This window comes from Ceratotherium simum, chromosome 24 (assembly GCF_057802395.1).
Source record: "Ceratotherium simum simum isolate JZ-2026a chromosome 24, ASM5780239v1, whole genome shotgun sequence".
NCBI lineage: Eukaryota > Metazoa > Chordata > Mammalia > Perissodactyla > Rhinocerotidae > Ceratotherium > Ceratotherium simum.
The window spans coordinates 16,813,828-16,826,494 of record NC_141923.1 but is presented as its reverse complement, the minus strand read 5'-3'; the positions used below and the strand labels follow the sequence as shown (position 1 = coordinate 16,826,494).

Sequence of the window (12,667 nt, the reverse complement as noted above, 5' to 3'; positions counted from 1 at the left end):
ACAGCCCCGGGCAGGGAAGGAGAAGGCTTATCTGGCTCTGCACTCCAACTACAGCAAGGATTTCCACAGGCTGCTGAATAGATGTCTCAGGTGCCATACTTTCCTTAAAATCATTACCCTCCTAAATACGTAAAGCTTTGGGGGCGACAGACACCAAGGGAATCTGCTCATGCATGAAGACAGAAAGATGACTTGAGAGAAGTACTCTTGACTACCAGACCAAAAAGAAAGGACTTCTATTGCACAGAAACAAAATCATTTTCTGCTTTGCTTCTGTGAAGGTTCTAAATGAAGGGCTCTTGGTCTCCAAGATTCCAGATATAAAAAGCACCATTCATTCATTCCTCGAAGCTTAAGCATCTTCTATGGGCCAGCTACTGTGCCAGGCATTAGGGATGGATCAACAAAAGACACAGACTCGGGGCCAGCCCGGTGACGTAGTTGCTAAGTTCGTGTGCTCCGCTTCAGCGGCCCGGGGTTCACAGGTTCAGATCCCAGGCACGGACCTACACACTGCTCATCAAGCCATGCTGTGGCGGCATCCCATATACAAAATAGAGGAAGATTGGCACAGATGTTAGCTCAGGGACAATCTTCCTCAAGCAAAAAGAGGAAGATTTGCAACAGATGTTACCTCAGAGACAATCTTCCTCACCAAAAAAAAAAAAAAGATGCAAACTCAACCTCAAAAAGCTCACAGTCATGGGACGGAGACAGATGTGAAAAATCATGATCCCTCAATAGAGTCTAATAAGTACAGAGTCACATGTGAGTGCTTGATGCTATGGGGCCAACCAGGGCACCATCCACCATGGAGAGTCTAGGAAGGCTTCCCCCAGCACTTGAGTTTTGGCATCTCTGAGGATAAATCAGAAATTCAGAGCAAAACACTTCGCAGAGTGCCATAGTTGGACTCCATAAATGTCTCATTGTTGAATGAATGACTTAAAATTAGCTCCTAACTACCATTGCTACCCTGGGTTTATATTAGGGACCAAAAAGGCCATGTACTGATTGATCAGATCATGTCACCCTGCTGCTTGAAAGATAGCCATAGCTTCACGGAGCTCTTAGGATAAAATCCAACATCAGGCCTGCACGGTTTGGCCCTCACCTATCTCCGGTGTAAATGCCTACCAAGTTCCCCTTGCTAACTGACCTCCAGCCACATATGCCCCCCTCTCCCAAGTCCTCAGACCTCCTGGCTTCCTTCTACCATGGGGCGTGGGTACTCAGCTCCTTCTGCCTAGAATCTCCATCCTACTAAGTCATTCTCCTGCTCACATGCCCCGGGGCTCTATCTCCCTCTCCTCTGCAGCATTCATCCTGGTTTTATTTACACTTATTTGTGTGATTATATGCACAAGATTTGCCTTTCCCACTATCTATCAGTAGGGTGACCATCTAATTTATCTTTCAAACCAGGACACTTTTGAGAAAGGGGCACTATTAACAATTACTCCAGAACCACAAAAACTGGGATGTTTGGCGATTCACCTATAACCTCCAAGAGGTGAGGGACCATATCTGTCTTTTATTCACCATTTTGTCCTCAGTACTTAGCACACAGAGTCTAGCACACAGTAGGCAATCAATAAATTTGTTGAATTAATGAATGAATGAGTGAGTGAGTAAGCGAGTGAGTGAGTGAGTGATTTGGGGCTTGGCAGAAGAAAAGAATGGTAAATGTCACAGCCTTGGGAAATGTTCATGCGTCTTGCAAATCAACCAGCATCTCCTGCTTCTGAAGAGAACGGTTTGGCAGCTCATCATCTCTGACCCTCCCCTTATCTGCAGGAGAGCAGCTTCGGTCACCATGACAACATCAAAGGTCCATGCCCAGGACCACAACGTTGTACCCAGTCTTCTCATGCAGCTGCCCATATCTTAAATTAACCCCTCCTCCACCAAAGCCTGGTGGAGTCAGGCCCAAAGAGCACAGCCAGTGGAATGAGTCAGTACGCCAGATGCCACAGTCCAGAGCCTGGCCTTGGCACAGATGCTCTCTGTATGTTGGGAAGGTTACAAATCCAGGGGAGAAAGGAGGAGGGGGCTCTGTGTCAGAAGGCAAGCACTGACTCTCACAAAGGAGCTTTCCCATCAGGTCGTTTGAGTGGATTTTGCCTTAGTCAGGAGGAATCTGTCTTGATACAATTACGCCCTCTCTGGCCCCATCATGTCAAGCCAAGGACAGAGCCTGATTAAGAGAGTGTGGCTTCGGGGTCAGAGCGATCCAGACTCTAGTCCCATTTTTGCCACCAGCTAGCTGCGGGAACTTGACTGAGGTCCCTAGCCTCTGTAAACTGGGGCAGTAGCAGTGGCTACCTCTCTACCTCTTGGGATAATGGGAAGTGAAAAGTGAAGCTCAGGAATATATGTAAACTGCCTACCCTTGAGCCCGCACCAAGTCAGTGCTTAATAAATGGTGTCAAATAATATTCTTCAAACACAGCTAGAGGCTCGAGTACTGAGCAAAGTATCTAAGACTCTAATCATTTACTAGCAAAGGATAAAAATCCCTAAGAGATCATAAAACCAGGGGCAAAGGCCCTATTCACCAACATAGAAAGTCATGGAATCAGTCAAGGAGGGGGACACATAGTAGGATGAGAAGGGATCCCCTACCCCCCATGCCAAAGGCTTATACTTTCAGGAAATTCCAGACCTAGCACATGCCAGGCAGACGAAAGCTTCAGAATTTCTTCCAAGAAGCTACTATGAGTAGAAGGTGCCCATTTTGAGGTCAAGAGGGTTCTGAGAAGTTAAGTAACTCATGGAGGAGAGGCTGAAGTATGCCAGGGAAAACAGTCAGCCCTCTAGACAGCGAGGTGACCTGCTCTCTCTGGGGGGATACACCAAGCTGCCTCCCAGCGACGCTCTCCAGTGAGAGCGGACTCCTTGCTGCTTGAGCTTCAACTAGGCGCTTAGAATGGAGAATCCCACGTCCTCTCTGGTGGGCGCCTCACTCTACACTAAACCTATTCCCACAAAACACCCCTCCCTTCAACGTGGCTATTCCCCAGAGCACCCCCAGTCATGTGACCACACGAGCTACACTGAAGTCATTCCAAGTCTTAAAACGTCTAAGAATTCACTGCCTGACAAAGGCTGTACAGATCATCATCCACACAGGCTGAGCAGCCGTCCCTTCCCCTGTCAGTCAGTGAGGCCGCCTCGTGATTTTATTCTCTGAAGATTACAAAGAGGAATGTTTTACTGCTTTCTCCAAGACCAGTCACCAGAGATGTTTCTAAGACAATGGTATTGGGGAGAGGGAAGTAAGCAATTGTGGCATGTGAGAGCATCACTGATAGAGAAGTTCTTGGGATGGAGTGACTGTCCAATCAAGTTCATGGAAACTGTGACTTCAAAAGCATATTCAGTTTACTTTATTCCACTGCCAAAGAAATGCAAGTACTCTAGGTATACATACCATTGTCTGTTCAATTCCATCCCCTGCACTTTACTTTGGAAAAGGAAGATGGAACAGGAGAAAGGAAATAATGTTTCCTGAATGCCCACTATACACGAGACACTCTGCTAGGCACTTTATGTGGGTTATCTCATTCACTCCTCCCAATGTCCCGGATGAGAGGGACTGTCCCATCCCCTTAATAGGGGGAGGAGCCTTAGGTTCAGTGGTGGAAGGGACCAAGTCTACTTGTCCCTAATGCCCATGCTCCTTCCCCGCCTTGATACCGCCTTCTTTGAAAACACAATAGTCCACATTTGGGGTACAACAGTACCGGGTCAGACAGCCCAAATCCAGAAAGACAGTCAAAATCCCTAGTGATTTTTCCTTCTCCCTCCAGTCTTTGCCTTGGAGTAAAAGCTTTCAGAAAAGTCCCAGACACAGTGTAGGGGATAGTCACTATCTACACAAGTGAGCAGGAAAGCACAATGGTTAGACATATGGTCTCTGGAGTCGGGCATCCCAAGGCTCAAAAGCCAGTTTAACCACTTACTGGCTGTTACTTAATTTGGGCAAGTTACTTAGCTTCTTGGAATTTATTTGCTCCCCCATACAATGGAATGATGACGACAGAACCTCCCTGTAGGCTCGTTGTAAGAGTGAAATGAGCTCAAGGACTGATGCCCAGAGAACGGTGCCTAGAGGAAAGTAAATAACCAATACGTGGGAGCTATTTTTTATCATTACAGCAGCTCTGCAGGAAATCGCCCTATTACTGCCATCTGCAGACTCCCTCAGTCGTCTCAGGGGTAATATTCTAGAGATGGATGGAGCTTATGTGTCCTCTATGGGCTGAACTGCAGAGGCCCAGCTCGGGTTAAGTGGCTTGCCCCAGGGTGCCAAACTGGAAGATCCACGCGCCTCGTGGGGGTGGGGAGGGTTTAAATAGCAACCAGGCACAGAGGATACAGGCTCCTTCACTCAGTCATATCTTGGAATCAGTGGTCATCCCATTGTGTCTCAAACCACACAGAGGAACGATCAGGGGAAACAGGTCGGTGCAGCCCGCCCCGTGTGTATTTAATAGATTTGAGGGTGAGCGTCCCCACCAAAGCTCAGGATAAAGACGATTATCTAGGTGGCCAGGGTGAGCCCTCTAAATGGAATAGAACATTGCTACTGCTGCTTCCCTGGGCTCAAGCCACAAAGATACAGCAGGATGGAGTAAGCAGCCCAACCCAGCACTCCGGGGAGCAATTTCTGTGAAGGGGACTTTATACTTTAACAGGAGAAGCAAACGGAAAAAATTTGTCAATTAGAAAATTTAGGATTTGAAGCCCAAAAGGGCATTTCAGGAACTTTCTTCTCTTTTCCCTTAGTAGAACCCCAGGATGCACATACGTTAGAGGCTTTCTGGTTCTCTTTTTTTCTGCCTTCCCTAAAAAATTAATAGTAGCAATCACAATAGCTAAAAGTAAGTGAGCTTTTTTGTTTAATCCTCAGGTCACCCTCACAGGTAGACACTCTTATCACAATCTCCATCTTGCGGGGGGAAGCTGAGACCCGGGGTGACCCCTGCTTGCTCATGTCACACAGCCCGGAAGCGGGTGAGAGATTTATCACGGGAAGGTTGACTCCAGAGTCTGGTTGTTTATCGCCAGGCGACGCTGCCTACGTGGCCTCTGCTTGAACGGGCAGGGAAGTGGAGCACAGAGCAGGCACTCTAGAAATCTTGGCTGAATGGGGAATGAGCCATTTTCAAGTTTTTTTTGTCAGCGTCTCTTAAATGTGGCTCCTTCTCGGTGACTAAGCATCTCTCACGTAGGATGTTGCAGTATTCTTCACGTTGGTCTTCCTTCCTCCAACTTCTCCTTCCTCCAACCCAACTTCCCCACTGCTAAAAGAGTTATTTTTCCAACAGAAAATTTCCATCATTACCTTGCTTAAATCTTTCAGTGACTCCTCACTTCCCACAGCACAAAGGCCAAACTCCTCAGCAAGGCTCTCTGGGCACCTCCCAAATCCAGCAACCCCCCTTCCCCAGCCTCATCTCCTACCACCACTTCCTACACCTCTCAGCTCAAGCCACACTAACCACTTGCAGCACCCTCAACAGGCTTCATATGCCGTTGGGATTCCTTTCACCATGGCCTACTGAATGAACCCCTCCCCTATTCCAGGTTTCTGTTCTATGTGTGGTGGTTGAGAACCTGGGATATGCGTCAGACTGCCCAGGAGTGAATCCTAACCAGGTGACCCTGAGCATGTAACTTCACCTCCTGCTGCCTCAGTTTCTTCATCTGTAAATGGGCACGAAAGACTAAATTCATAGAATAGTTGTGGGGACTAAAGGAGATAGCCACAAAATCTCCCGTTTGCCTCACTGGGGCTCCCATTTTTCTACATACTTCAAATAGCTCCATTCCAATGAATTTCAATTATTGGTTTACATGCCTCTTCCTCCAGGGTTTCTCAACCTATTGACACGTTAGACTGGATGATAACTCTTTTTTTTTATTTTTTTATTTTTTGTGAGGAAGATCAGCCCTGAGCTAACATCCGATGCCAATCCTCCTCTTTTTGCTGAGGAAGACTGGCCCTGGGCTACCATCTCTGCCCGTCTTCCTCTACTTTGTATGGGACACCGCCACAGCATGGCTTGACAAGTGGTGCGTGGGTGCGCGCCCAGGATCCAAACCTGCGAACCCCGGGCCGCCACAGCGGAGCGCGCGTACTTAACCGCTACGCCACCGGGCCGGCCCCTGGATGATAATTCTTTGTGATGAGGGGTGATGCTGTGCCTGGTAGGATGTTTGGCAGCATCTCTGGCCTCTGCCCACTAGAAGTCTAAAGCACCTCTCCAGTTTTGACAACCAAAAATGTCTCCAGATATTGTCAGATGCCCCCTGGAGACAAACCCCTTACCCACTAAAAACTACTGCCTGCAACTCTGAGTTCCTGGAGTAGTACTATTAACAGCAGCAGCAGCAATAGCTATCTTTTTTGAGCACTCACCATGCACCAAGCATAGTTCAAAGTCCTTTTCATAAATTATAGAATTTAATCTTCTCAATACCCTAAGGGTGGCGGATTTTAGACACATTTTATTGATCATAAAACAGGATCACAGAGAGGTTAGTAACTTGTTCAAGGTGTGTCATATTCCCATCTGGTCCATCCCCAACACCTAGCATGTTACCTGATACAACCAGAGTTCAACAGTAATTTAAAGAATGAACAGATGGATGGATGGATGGATGGATGGATGGATGGATGGATGGATGGATGGAGCGATGGAGCGATGGATCGATGGATGAATGAATGAATGAGACAGTCTCCTCCATAACAGCAATCTATCTTTCTTCACTTTTCAGGGACAGTGAGCCTTCAGTCTCCTCTGGAATCCCACGGTACCTGTAGAGTAGTTTAATTCATTGGAAAATCGCTCCCCAGCTGTGGCTCTCCTAAGCTATCCAGGCATTGCATGGGGTTAAGCTGTGCTGGTTACCCTGTTGTTGCTATTAATAACATAAATCACACCTTCCAACTTAGCTTTAAGAGGCATCACTCAATCCAGCCAAGAGGCCTGACTTTACCAGATAAATACCATAGATCTAATTTTCTACCTATCAGTCACTCCTTTCAGACTTTGGTGAGATACAATAACACTCTTTTTCCAGCTTAGAATACATCACACTGAAAACCTTCCCAAATACTATGTTTCTTATGAGCACTACATACAGTGCTGCGCAGAAGCATAAAGTGAGAGAATGCTCCCCTGGTCCATAAGTGTGGACATTTTTATCCTATGAAAAAATCAATGAACTGAAGGGTAAATCATAATGATGTGATTCTTGGTTGACACTGTTCAGCATTTAAACCTGCTTAACCTACAAAAACTGTAGATAAACACAAGTATAAATCCTTAAATCAGAGTAGATGGAGATCTTAAAGTATCGCAGGTCCAGGACTGATAATGGATTCAGGGGTAAGAAATAGAGAAAAGCTTTCTGTTAGGGAGCAAGGAACTCCAATGTTTTTTGAGTTCTGCTAAAATTCTAGAAAATGTTAAACATAAAGCAAAGGTTTAAGAGAGAGTTGAGCTTATGATAAAGCAAGACCTCTTTAAAGGGCTTGTAGACTCATTGGGTGAGGCAGGGTAAAGTCAGACAGACCTCACTTTGAATCCCATCTTTGCCACTTTGGCGACTGGAAAGTTACTCAACCTCTTTTTAGCATCAGTTTTCTCATCCTCAGGAAAATGGGCATTATAATACCAACTTAGAGAGCTGACAGCAAGATTAAATGAGATAATGGGCGTAAGATGCCTAGCTCATAACATCTGCCTCATAAAGGGTAGCTTTTTTAATCTTTATAAAAATGACCTTAAGGGCACACACATACATGCACACACTTCATTTCACAGAGAAAGCTTTGAGGTCAAAATATGGGATGGGTCTTAATGGCAGTACCAGAATTAGAACCTCTACACACCCACATCCTGCCCTTCATTCTGGCCTCTGAGCTCTTTCATAAAGGAAAGAGCCAAAGAATGGGCAATACAGAAATACTGAATTAATAAACAAATGCATGAATAAGCTCGGATATCTCATGGCATCACTAATGTTATAGATTTAGTTTGATATCTCATTCCAAAAGCATTTCTCTATTGAGCAATAATTAGATGCAAAGCAATGCATGTGCTATACATGGATGTAAAGATAAAAAGACATGATCCCTTTCCTCAAGACCTCACTGTCTAAGGAAGGAAATTCAAGTATGAATCTAGATTCAATTCAGACCATCTTTTAGGTTATTATATGTATTGCAACTAAATAAAAAGATCACAACAACATGTATAAATGTAATTCCATTCTTAGTTAAAACTACTCCAGAATTATTTCCTCCATTCTCTATGGCCTTCCAGGCCTTAAATCTGGCACAGATTAGTACAGCACTATCATCACCACATTTGGTAGCATTTTCTCATGAAAAGAAAAAAAAAAGACAAAGCCATCCAAGAAAGAGTGATATGCAACACTGCCCTTGGATTTTAGCATTTAAAAGTTTTATTGTTTAATAAAAATTGTAGGGCATAGATGTGAAATCTTACTTACTCCCAGGGGGAAAAAAATGTGTATTTTTACTTATTTAAGAGTCAAGTCAGATTATCAAAACTAATTTAAAAGTATACGATTACTACAAAGGTGCCAGATCATAAGTAGCCTCAGAATTCCCCTACGCTATCAGTGTAGTTTGAAATAAATACGTACATACATAATAAATCAGCCCAGTCTTGCAAATCCTACAGAATCCTAGATGGCAGTAGCCATTAGAATTTAATGCAGATAATCCCAGAGCCAAAATGAATTGTGGAAGCCATCTTTTCTATCCCTCTACCTTCCAAACGTTAGAAGCCCCAGAAAGACAAGACTCTCCCTTGCCTCCATAAACGTCACCGCCTTCCACCATGACCTACTCTTCATGGTTCAGGAGGGTGTGGAGGAGAGGAAATCAAACTTCAGCCTAGAGGCAGCCATCCTCCTCACCTCCGAGGTGAAGCCCTCCAACTGGGCTCCCAACCATTTCTCTTTCCTCCTCCTAGGACTCACTTCTCTCTACCTTCCACAGACTTGTCAGGCCTCCTGTTTCATTTCCTCCCATCACACCACCTTAGATGACTCTCTGCTCTCCCACAGCCCTTCCCAACCACAGCTCACCCCTGCCAAGGCCACTTCCGCCCTCTGCTTTCATTGCCTTGCTTCTATGGGTGGTAGCCCAAAGTTTTCTGCCGCCATATTTTAATGGATCTTTTTTCTTTAATACCTAAGGTATGTAAGGGCCTTAGCACAGTGTGTGACACACAATAAGTGTTCAAAAACAGCAACCTTAATTATTACTATTACTGCTATCCTTATTATTTCATCCCCATAAATCCACCAAAATGGCTCTCCCAAGTCACCAACAGCCTCCTCATCTCATATCTGGTGGCCTTTTCTCTACTCCATCCTCATTCACCTTGGGCTGGTTAATACATCCCTGCTTATTTAAAATTCTTTCTTTCTTTGGCTTCTAGGGCATCTTTGGCTTCCCCAGCATCTCACACAGACTTCAGAACCAGGAAGTTAATCAGCATACATAGGTGGACTTGAATTTGAAAACCCAAAGCCCTTTTGCCTGCTGCTGTCTCTGCCACCACATCCAAAATCAGGTGATGCAGAACACAGCCTGCTCCTTTGTTGGGGCCATTGCATGTGTGCCCCCCCGCTTCCCCCACATCGTCACATGCCTCACTCTCTGGCTGCTGTGAGGTCTCAGCTCAAATGTCACCTCCCCACTGAGGACCTCCCTGACCATCGGGAGCATCTCAACCAAATGCAAAACTCAGGGACCCAGAAAGACAAAATGAATACTGTCCTCTCTCCCCACAGGTTGTTCTACGGTTGACTCACCCCTGCTCACCTGGATCAATGTCTCCAGCTCCTGTGGGCTCACACAGATATGATCCCGCAGGAATTCTGCCTTCTCCAAGGCGATGGTATTCTTCTGGCTGCTCTCGAAGGGCTGCTCCAATGCCCGGAAGACAAGACCGCCAGTGACGAGGTAGACCACCACGACCACAAAGATAGCAACCACTGTTTTCCACTTCATGACGGTCTGCAGGCCCCCCTGGGAGGTGCCTTCCATCCTGGCTACCACCGTGGCTCGGGAGGAGATGGAGAGGCGTGGGGCCGGGTAGTGCCCGTCAGTGGCACCCTTGGGCTGACACACCGGGGGCACTGCCGCAGGAACGGCCACTGAGAAACAGGGTGGGGGAGAGGGGAAAAGAGAGCTGGTTTACAAATGCAAAACACAAAACTTGTCAGAAACAAACCACAGATCTCTTTCTCAAGCCAGCTCTCAAATGTGAGGATTCAAAATTAGTTCACCAAGTCCACATTGAGGGAATTTGATCAGTTTCTAGGTGCCTGTTTGAGTTCTAAAAAAATAAGACCAGGAGTCCTAGTTGTTTTTAAAAAAATTATTATTAATTGAGTTTGAAATGCTTCTACTTCTCTACAAGGGTCCAAATTTGAAAACCATGTCTCTGTTATTTATAATTCATCTCTTCCCTTAGCTTCCTGGTTTAAACAATGTGTAAGATACACTGTAAATCATCATATTTGAAAAATAGACATACTGCTTAACTTGGAGAAGAAACAAATAAGACAGGGATTCCCAGCTACTCTGCCCAAATACTGAGGGCTAGGTGATACCAAGCGCAGAGAAGAGAGAACAACTACCAAGTTTGAAAGTCCCTTTTATCCAGGGCTGTGGTCATAAAACAAAAAAAAAAAAGGGAAGGATAAGCTTGCTCTAAGGGAGATGAGTCAAAAATCAGACACAGTAAAGAAAGTTTGGGTGTCTGAAGACTACTAAAGGTGAAGAAAAAGAAAGGTGTCCGTAATGAGGGAATTAACTTGCTGTCCTGAAAAAATAAGAATAATAAAATAGATACTAAACATATTCCTCAATAGAAAACGCGATGACTTAGATGTAATCACTCCTGATCTATTCATAATAGAATTTTTCTTCTATTTTCTTCCAATAAGAAGCCATTGGAAAGGAAATTTCCCCTGGTTTTCAGAACACATCGAATTCTCAAAGGTCCCTGGTCTCTGTAAGGGCAATTTCATTACCTTGGAAATAAATATGTTAAGCTGGAGGCTTTTCTGGAACGGCAGGAAGTTCAGGGTCGTGTCGCACACATAATGCTCTCACGCATTTCAGAAATCTGCAGCAGCGCACGGCCGCTTCACTTCGATTTTTTTCTCCCTCTATTATACTAATGCTTACTATGGCCTCTGTCATGGTGCAGCCTGGCTGCTGTGTAAATAAGATATTGAGACAACCAACCTAATTACCGAAGTGGGGAAAACAATTCCACTCGTGAGAGCTAAACTGCTCAATCTCTGCCCAGGGAAACTCGGGGTAAATAAAAGCGCAGGAATGTCACTCCTTGTTCAAAACACCAACGACCCCAACACCACCTGGCCAGAGGGGTGGCCACCTCAAGGAATCTAGGTTCGTAAACATCTGCCTTTCCTCCTAGAGCCTCAAAATCAGCTTTTCCCTTTGGAAACCAAGCTGAACATCAGTCTTTTATTGTATAATATTCCATCAAATACAATCATTAAATGTTACATTTTCTTCTGATTTAAAATGAACACAAAACTCTCTGGAATCTCTGATTGAAAGACTTGACAATTCAGCCTGGGCACTATGTTCTTGCTAACCCTTCCCTAAAGACGCTACATTCGGGTTCCCACTTTCCGTTGTTGATACTGAGAAGGTGAGCCTTAACTAGGGTGGCTTTCTTGCAGCCTTGCCCGCATTTCCCATTCATTCGACCTCCTCACTGTTATCTCAATGCCTTGTGCCTCTCACCATGCCCATGGCCACCAGCCTCATCCGGGCCAGCATCACGTCTTGCCTAGACCAATCCAGCAGCCTCTTAAGTGACCTCCCCGCATCCACTTTCACCCACCTTCTGACCCATAAGTCTGGAGTTAAATGCCACTTCTGGAAGCACCTCCTCCCCTCTCCCCTGCTCCCTCTGTGGTCAGCAGAATAATGACCCCCAAAGATGTCCACATTCTAATCCCTGGGACCTAGGTTACCTTACACGGCCAAAGGGACTTTGCAGATGTGATTAAGTTAAGGATCTTGAGATGGGGAGATTATCCTGGATTATCCGGGTGAGCCCAACGTAATCACAAATGTCCTTATATGAGGGAGGTAGGAGGATCAGAGAGAAAAAAAATGCGAGGACAGAAGCAGAGGTCAGAGTGATGAGGCCACGAGCCAAGAGATGCAGTCAGCCCCTAGAAGCTGGGCAAGACAAGGAACAGATTCTGCCCTAGAGCCTCCAGAAGGATCCAGCCCTGCCTACACCTTAATTTCAGCCCAGTGAGGTAGATTTTGAACTTCTGAACTCTAGAACCATGAGATAATAAATCTGTGTTGTTTTAAGCCACTAAGTTTGTGGCAATTTCTTACAGCAGCAACAGGAAACTAATACACTCCCACTAAATTAGGTCTCCCTTGGCCCACACTCAATGCCCTGTGCTCTCGTTAGAGCCTGTTTACTCGTCCAGGAGAACAGGCACCATGCCTACCCCTCACCTCTGTACCCCAGTGTCCTGCATGGTGCCTGGCACACAGAGGGTGGCCAATCGATGATGGTTGATTAAATGAATGAAGTATGGAAGGAGG

General features: G+C 45.6%; 1 protein-coding gene across 1 annotated transcript in view; it reads right to left on the bottom strand.

The window, feature by feature from the left end:
* Window positions 1-11,875, bottom strand: part of KCNK10 (potassium two pore domain channel subfamily K member 10) — a 73,810-nt gene extending 61,935 nt beyond the window's left edge. The window contains exons 1-2 of the mRNA XM_014784472.2: window positions 11,833-11,875; window positions 9,875-10,209 (exon numbers count right to left, since the gene is read on the bottom strand). Coding sequence (XP_014639958.2) covers window positions 9,875-10,209; window positions 11,833-11,875 — 378 coding nt within the window. The remainder of the gene's footprint in view (window positions 1-9,874; window positions 10,210-11,832) is intronic.
* Between the last annotated feature and the right edge of the window lie 792 nt (window positions 11,876-12,667).